This window comes from Acyrthosiphon pisum, chromosome A1 (assembly GCF_005508785.2).
Source record: "Acyrthosiphon pisum isolate AL4f chromosome A1, pea_aphid_22Mar2018_4r6ur, whole genome shotgun sequence".
Lineage (NCBI taxonomy): Eukaryota > Metazoa > Arthropoda > Insecta > Hemiptera > Aphididae > Acyrthosiphon > Acyrthosiphon pisum.
The window spans coordinates 64,659,887-64,669,203 of record NC_042494.1 but is presented as its reverse complement, the minus strand read 5'-3'; the positions used below and the strand labels follow the sequence as shown (position 1 = coordinate 64,669,203).

General features: G+C 29.9%; 1 protein-coding gene across 3 annotated transcripts; it reads right to left on the bottom strand.

The window, feature by feature from the left end:
- Positions 1-4,329: 4,329 nt before the first annotated feature.
- On the bottom strand, positions 4,330-8,162 carry LOC100161675 (phosphatidylethanolamine-binding protein-like). Of its 3 annotated transcripts, none has more exons than XM_008188724.2 (6): positions 7,948-8,162; positions 7,654-7,852; positions 5,266-5,389; positions 4,877-5,014; positions 4,738-4,813; positions 4,330-4,648 (listed from the first exon to the last, which is right to left on the bottom strand). In XM_008188724.2, the coding sequence occupies exons 2-6, from the start codon at positions 7,843-7,845 to the stop codon at positions 4,510-4,512; spliced, it is 669 nt and encodes a 222-aa protein (XP_008186946.1). In that variant the 5' UTR covers positions 7,846-7,852; positions 7,948-8,162; the 3' UTR covers positions 4,330-4,509. The 3 variants fall into 3 exon arrangements, with proteins under 3 accessions (XP_008186946.1, NP_001155500.1, XP_016663091.1); NM_001162028.2 differs by having other exon boundaries at positions 7,654-7,770; positions 7,948-8,063; XM_016807602.2 differs by having other exon boundaries at positions 7,654-8,122.
- Positions 8,163-9,317: the final 1,155 nt, after the last annotated feature.

The following is a 9,317-nucleotide window of genomic DNA, read 5'->3' as shown; positions in this document are numbered from 1 at the left end:
ATGTGTACTGTTTACATAACTGTCTATCTAACAATTTGGGTTTAATTTTAAGGTATTACCTGGTACAACAGTTCATTCTGATTCGTGGCTTGGATATAAAGGTATATCTGAAAAGGGTTTCTATGTACATGAAACAGTTAATCATTCAAATAATTTTGTGGACCCGGAATCTGGTGCCAATACACAAAGAATTGAAAGTCTTTGGAGGCCTCTTAGACTCAAAATCGTTAAAAAAATGTGTGGTACTAATGAAGACCTCTTAGATAGGTACTTAGCCGAGTATTAGTGGCGAGGATTAAATAAAACAGATAAAATTTTTGATGCTTTCCTTAGAGATATGAAATTATGCTTTGTGGATAATTTTGTTACTTTAAATTATACTTTATTATACTTTTATATTATTACGGTAGATAATTTTGTGGATCCTTAATAAATAATAAATACAATTTTTTTTTATACTTTAAATTATACTTTATTATACTTTTAATATTATATTATGGTAGATAATTTTGTGGATCCTAAATAAATTAAATTTTTTTTATACTTTAAATTATACTTATATTGTACTTTATTACTTTAATATTATTACGGTAGACCACGTCCATTTTGGTAGACCGCATATTGGGAGATAGCCTAATGTACTATATATTATATTAAGGGGATAAAGATTAAGGGGGTAGGTACTGAAATAAATGCTGGGTATCAAGGTTTATAAATGTTCATCACGCCACCGGGTACACATCATAAAACATTATTATAATTAATGCAAAAACAACCTAATATTTCATACACGTTTTCTATTTAGCTAGGTATACAATTTTATAGTAGACAATAGGTATTTGCACAGTGCATGGCAGATATATGTAATAAAATATCCTAATACATTACATTATTTAGGTATTATTGTATTATGTATTATAATTTATTTAGAACTGCTCAAAAAAATATACATTTTGCAAATTAAAATAATTATTCCCATCATTTTGTACAGCCCTATTATGATTTTTATATTTTTACAGAAAAAAATAGATATATATTAGCAGAGTAGGTTGACGCGGCCACGGCGTTGAGATGGCTGGTGATGTCGTCCGCGGTGGGCCGGTCGCTGTGAGTGTGTGGAGGTGGATCCGGGTGACACTCGCGATGGTGACAAAAACACGGGATTGTCGGTTTAGGTCCGCGGGCGGACGTTTATTTGTGATAAAATAAAAATTATAATATAAAAATGCCAGTGTACTAGGGTGCTGGGTTGAAACATTTTTCGGTTGGTTTCGGTTTCAATTGTTGACGTACGAGTCGGCATCCCAGGACGGTGGTGTCGACTGTCGGTAGGACGGTTGACACTTGACGTACGAGAGAGCGAGTCACCCACGGCCGGTACTCGTTCCGCGCGACTTGCCTTCCCATCCCGCCTTGTGCCCGTTTGGTATGGTGGGAGAGTTGGCGGTGTCGCGGTGTCGTAGCCAGTGGTGGCGGTTGACAGAAGCGCAGACCGGTCGCTTCGGTACAGGGTTGCAAAGTGTTTTAAACAAAATGTTTTAAACATGTGTTTAAAACGTTTTAAACTAGTGGATTTGTTTTAAACGTTTTATACATAAACGTTTAAAACGTTTAAAACAAAAAAAAAATAACAATTTATTTTATGTAACTTATAACTTGATTTTCGACAGATACCTTAATATTGTTCTATGTTAATAGGTATCTAAGTATCTTACACAGTTATAATAAATATTAATAGATATGATTCATATCATATGAACCAGCTGCGTTATACTTATACACTTATACCTAGCAACAGCAATACCAATACGCCAGTCGTCAATACGACAATACGTGAGGCGTGCACACGATAACAGTGTTATTCTCCACCTTTGGATATATACATTCTAAAGCTCGAAATAGACTCGGAGTCGGAAAAGCCTCAAAACTGGTCACAATTTTTAAACACTTAAATAAATAAATTGTAATAATAATAAAATCACTTTTATTTTGAATACTTTGAAAAATACACCTCAGATACAGCCTATATAGTATTGAAATTGTTATTGTAATGAACTTATGATTATGTACATGTAATTTAGCATTAAAGACCGTGGCATTTTCTTGCAACGATTTAAAAAAATAGGGTTTTAGATGGTTTTATTTTTAAGAATGCGATTCATCCTTGACTACTATGTAGGTAACTATAATTTATTGTTAGTTGTTACTGCCCTGCACTAAAAAAACGATTGTTGAAAAAAGTTGTTTATAGACTTATAGTTAAAAAATGGCGTTTAAAACAATGTTAAAAAAAAAATAAAAACGTTTTAAACAAAAAAACATCGTTTAAAACGTTTTAAACACATTAATAAAAAACATTTAAAAAAAACGTTTTAAACAAAAAAAACATCGTTTTAAACGTTTTAATCGTTTAAAACGTTTTTTTTGCAACCCTGCTTCGGTACCTGTACTTTGTACTAGTTGCCGTTGCGTACCGTGTCAAGGTATTAGATAGTATTTTGATGTATTGATGTTTTTTTTCTGTCCGTCGTGACAGTTTGGAGCAGTAAAAATGCTTTGATTATTAACTTTGAGGGCGATTTCTGGTAGACAATTTAACTACTTGTACTGTATTAGATAAACAGTTACATCTACATTATGTTTATGATGTAGATATTATAATATTGTGATGATGATGAGAGAGGAAGACGTATAATAGTGTATTGTGGCACTAGCCAGGCCAAAAATTGTATTTATCTAATACGGTGTGTAATTATAATACATTTCAAAATATATTGGAATAAAACACAGAATTATTAATTCCTATGTGACTATAGGGTGCAGAATAACGCAATATATGTATACATTGAATGTATTCAAAATGTAAAACATACTCATAATATTAATATTTCAAGTTCATTTAAATGAATAGTCTTGTACTTAGTTATTAGAGAAATTTAACCAACCACACTAGGTGACACTAGAAAAACTCGGTCGATCACAAGTTTATTATGGTAGGCCATTCCTGTTTTTAGAGAATAATCATTGATATTCATGGCAAAAGCCATAAATATTGTAAACTGCTATTTTTGTAATATAAACAATTTTTTTTAATATAATAATTTACAATTTTTGACTATTATTTAATATTATAAGTAAAAAATTAATAAAAATAAGATAAATACCATTAATACAAACAATAATAGATTAAAATGATGGAAGTATATTTTACAATATACATAAAGTAGGGCGTTGTTCATAACCGCACAATTTAAAAAAAAGCTCGTCATTCAAACCCGCACACTTTTATAACCTTAACCCCGCATATTTTCCCCAGATCAAACCGTTCAATACCGCACACATCAATTTATATAAATAACATATACATTTATCTAAGATAATCTTATTGTTTAGTACCGCACGCCAGTTAATCATATTTAATCAAGATCAAAAAAACTCATTTAAATAAAACTTTGCAACGAACAGCGCAGAAAGTTACCATAGTTTACTTAGGCATGCATTTTATGTTCCGCATCCTACAATATTTCATTTGGTAAGAACATGAATTCAAAATAATAAATATATTTTAAATTATTATTAATTTACTTTTGTTTATTTTATTTTTTTAGATAGATGTGTTAAAACAACAACAGATAATTACTGAAACCAAATTGAATATCAATACAATTTTATTTGTTGGGTAAAAAAGCTTGACAATTTAATACAAGGCTATTAATATACTGTTACAATGATATTTTAAAAATATTAAAAATCCAATGTCACAAGTTTTTTTTATAAGCATTTTAAGTTCAAATTTTGACAAAAGGCGTAAAAATCGCGAAAATGTATAAATTATTTTGAGTTGGAAATTTCTAAAAATTTGTATTGATTTTAAAATGTAATACAAGTTTCCTTATAAGTAAGGCTGGGATTTTGATGCCCTAAAAAATCTCAAAAAATGCCCTTAAAAATGCAAAAAGTTATAGTTGGTTGTCTTTGATCCTATTTAAATTTAATTATAATATATTGAATTATTTTTAATAACTATAAAATATGTTTAATTTTTAACTGTCAATCAAATGTATGCGGTTTTGAACTATTGACCTTTCAAATTTCCTTTTCTAACAATAGAATAAATGTGTGCGGTATTGAACAGTAAATGTGCGGTTATGACAACTGCCAATAAAGTAGATATAGAATGGTACTTAAATATTATAATAGTATTCAGACAAGGCTATTGATAGCTGTGTGTTACCAAGATATATATATATATATATTATAAGGAAAGTTGGGTTAGAAACTCAGGAGATTATAGAATTAACTTAACATAAGTATGTGATTACAAAAAAATTGTCAATGAAAAATATCTATTTTATTTTAACATTTATAACCACATCCAAAATTGATTCTAATCATAGAGATACATTTTATTACATACGATTATTATTGTTTTCAATTTCAACATTTAGTAATATTTGATTATGCATGTGAGCAGTGAGCACTGAGTGTAATATATATTTATATAATGACTTAAGCACCAAGCTGCTTGTATAGCAATGGCACATAATCATCATATTGAGCTTGATAGAAGTTTCCGGCAACTGGATTTCCCAAATTGTATTTAAGCGCAAATTTAGCAATAGAAAATTTTTCACGCTTTTCTGCTGATCTATTTTTTTTTAAATATTTAAGAGTTAACAAGATTATATATAGGTATCAGCGTATAGCTGTTTTAGTAATAATTATAATATACACTACCTGTTAGTTAAACGAGGTTCATCAAAATTCAACTTTGACGGTTGTTTGTAAGCTAAGAATACATATCGGTGAAGTCCTAAAACCAAAATAATATAATCATTATATTATATAATAATTTAAATATATATTTTTATTTTACCTGTCTCAGGTGGTGGTCCAGAGCCTACATATTCAGAAAGTGTTTCACCCTTAGCAATATCATTACCAGGAATATTTCCAACTAGCCAATGATGCCATTCTCTGTATGTGTGCTCCTTACGACTTGGGGCATCAGGATCTAAGACAATAATTATCTATTTGAACATATTTTAATATTTTATACTCTACAGTGTACATTTATTATATCATACGTGTACATTTATACCTTACATACTGTGTACATTTATATACAAATATAAACTAATAATATACTGTATATGTATATGTAATATACTTCATTTTTACAACCTCTGAACAACCTCCCAATAAACTGTGTTTATGTTTATATGATATAATTAGTGGACAATGTAGATATCATTTATGCATTACCTGTCATACAAAGAGTATACAAAGCATTAGGATCAGCAGGCCAAGTTACTGATGGTTCATCTTTTACTTGAGTAGGTGTGAGCTCGTTACCCATATCAACAATAACTCCACTTGGGTATGACACCTATGATATTAAAATATATATATTAATATAATGTTAAGTGAGATAGGTTATTTATGAATTACATTGTATTTTTGGCGTTATTAATTAAGACACAATACATGGTTCACTTTATTTATCTCATTTTATTATGTATACTTAAATCACATACCATAATGGGCCCCACATATTAATAATCATGTATTCATGTATAGAAAGAATTTTGTGTCAAGTTGGGAAAATGTATTGTCTCCTTCTTTCAAAATATAGCAAATTAAATTGTTTGTACATTTTAAAATTTTCATAAAATATTGAAATTAAAATATAAAACAAAAAACTATGAGATCCACTAGATAATATTCATACTTCTAAAATTTATAATGGGTCAATTCACTCTAATATTAAATACAATAGAGATAAATCAATTATTCAGAATATACAATTTTCTATATCATGCGTTTGTAAAGCAGAGGCAACGCATGCAGGTGTACCATCCTTTTCAGTGTTTACTCGAGTGTTCAAAGTATTTCAGTATGTTTCTATTAAAATCATTCTAAGTCCAAAATATTTAATTTAATTCATAGGACAGGGTGATATGAAACTGCTCTGAAAAATCACATCTGATTATGGGATAATTTGGGTCTACTATAGGCTTATATTTATATATAAGCGGGATGTCCTTCCCGGTGATCATTTGAAATAAAATTAGTAGAGTTGTCTTCTCACAATATCTGTGATAAGCATAATTTCTATAATAATTATTTATAATTGCATATACTATTAATTCTTAGAATCCGGTCAAACGGATGTCGTACCTTCCCAAGCATAAATCTCATATTTCTCAATTATTTACAAATTCGTACTTTGAGTTTTCCCATTGTGTTATTACTTATTATATTAATCACAAGTCTATTATACAGAATAATTAATATATTGACACTAAATATCCAAAATGAATCATAACCTTTGATGCATGCTAATATGACATTATACATTCCTTTCTCGTAATATATTATAATATATTATAATCTATTTACTATCATTTAACCATAGCATTATTAAAATTAATTATTAAGCCAATTAACAAGTTAATGACAATTTTCAACATCACATATTTAGTATGAGTATCACACATAATATAGATTAATATATGATTTGCTATTAATTATTATAGATATATCATAAAACAGGCAGATTTTAAATTATGTGATCAGTTATTAAAATTTTTCCAACACTTCATGTTTCTCAAGAAAATACCTATTTCCAAAATTAAAAAGGCAAATCCAAAAGGCATAACTTTAAATTAGATAGGTAGATAGACAATTAATTTTTTTGTTAAAAAAATATTCATTTATTTGATTGTGAGAAAATAAAATAAATCAACCAAAAACTGATGGAGGTATTGTTAGTGTAAAACAGATTCCACTGTAAACCAATCTCTTAATATTATAAAAACCCTTGTTAAGCTATTAACTTTGAAGAACACTCAAAAACCCATTAAAGGTCAGTGCACTATAAGTTTTTTCTGACCCACGCGCAACACAGGTACCAAATATAATTTGTGTTCAGCAGAACCAATCATATTTTACATTAGAGTGAGTTGACCTATTATCTAACTTACAGTTAGGAACATTATCAGTTATCTGTGTTTGTACGTTAGATTTTTTATGTTGAAATTTCATATTTTTATGAGATAAATTAATATTTTAATTTTTGTAATATTTAATATACTAACTAGGACTTTTGAAAATTGAAATATCATAAAAAAAAACTATGTACAACCCAGATATATATAGTAATTATAACACGTTTGATAGTAGGACACTGAGGGTCGTTCTTACCATCACCAATTAAAGTTAATGGACACTTAACCGGCGGAATTCTGCCGGTAATAAAATCTGTTATCAGCCGTTTAGCATTAACCGACACTGACCCAGACATTGTAAGAATGGACCTAATATTAAGGGCCGATTTCACCAACACAGTTAATCACGGTTAAAGCTTAATCGGCCAAATTTGGCCGGTTAAATATCTGTTATCAGCCGATTAAGCGTTAACCGTGATTAACTGTGTTGGTGAAATCGGCCCTTAATCTATCAACACTAGATTGGTAACTGCAGAGCCTGTAGACATAGAAATATATTATAAAATTCTATTATGTCTATGGCTGAACTCAAATTAGCAATGTTGTGAGTGAACCATAGAGAGCAAACAAACAACTGCTATATAGTGTGGTGATACCCTAATATTCGTAAGGTTACGACGATAAAAATGAATAAATATTTTACTTGAATTTTGTCGCTGGGCGCAACGGCAATCACGTCGGGAACGACTTCGTGTTCAAGCATGGCTGCGACGGACGATTTCGTTGAGCAAGACGAACGAGCAGTAAACGCAGCAGTTAACTGTGGAACGATCAAATATTTAGCTCGAGTTGTCGAGTGACAGTAATTAATAGCGCATTTTATCAGCAATGCCATCTATAAACTATAATTGTATACGTGTACCGGTGAATTAAAATAGATTTAAAACTTTAACGTTGATGCATAAAACCATACAAGTGAAAATATATTGTAACTTACTGTATGCTTACTGGTATCACGTATGGTTTATTTTACAATATTTATTATTTATGAATTCAGATAATTTTAGAATTGTATGGGACAACTTCTCAGTTCTCACTTCTGTCTACACCATTGAACAATGTCTACACTCTACAAACGTGATAACTGATAAGTGTCAACCACGGACTGGACCATGATTTAAGATATACAGCCATACAGGTTACTCAACGAAACTTATATTTTGGTCATAGATAATATAAGAATTCTTATATTATCTATGATTTTGGTGCGCTTAAAATTAACGATCTTGTCATAGCAAGAATAACAGTTAGCGCTTTTGCATTATAGTGATTTCTCTTGGTACTACAAAATATATCAATATAGATATACAATATTATGTATTGGAGCGCTAGCAGTTATTTTCACATAGTTGATCAGCTGTTAGAAATCAACATTTAAGCGCACCACTTTTGTTGTATATGTAATATTAATTTTAAAAAATGTCAAACAGCATAATACCATATATATAATACTGTTATTAAAATAATTAAAATTATACAATTTTAATAATTCACAAGTAAGCATATTTCTGGCCACAACATTTTGGCGCCCCTAAAATACTGGCGCCTGGGGCAGTTGTACCCAGGGCTCCCCCCTAAATGCGGCCCTGTTTATGGTGGTATGGTAACTATACCTACTTTTGAATTTTCCGCGAATTATTTTTCATGCATGGTGAGTATTTATAATAAACCCGATAAATAGTCGGTAAATAAACAAAATTACCATGAAGACTGTAGATTTACCAAAGGGAACGGGTTTATTTTTAGAGATTGAAAACATTTTATTCACCTCTGGGTTACATACTTTAGATGTTTTTGATAAAGAGTTTTATCCAAATATTTATGAACTCTTTAAAATATTTTGTACTTTGCCTGTATCAACTGCTATACACCTGAACTCAAGTACTTAATATTAAGTCTTACCTAATAAATAGTATGACAGAAGTAAATATTTTATCAATTTTCCTATCTAATATTGAATAATAACTATAAATTAAATAGTAATTATTATATACTTTGTTTATTATAACCGACTTAGGGCCAGTATTACCATCTCCCGTTAAATTTAACCAACTCTTAACCGGCCGAATTCGGCCGGTAATAAAATCTGTTATCAGTCGATTAAGCGTAATCGAAGCATACCGATGATTGTAATACTGGCCCTTAGCCACTTACGGCCCGTTTTATAATCATAGTTTAAACCTCGGTTCACGGCAGAGACTGGAACCTTTTGAATTTATCGGTATCGGGTTCCGGTACCCGTTCTCCAAAAATAAAATAACGATTCCGGTTCGGTTCTGGTTCTTTTATGAAAAAAAAATAAAGGTA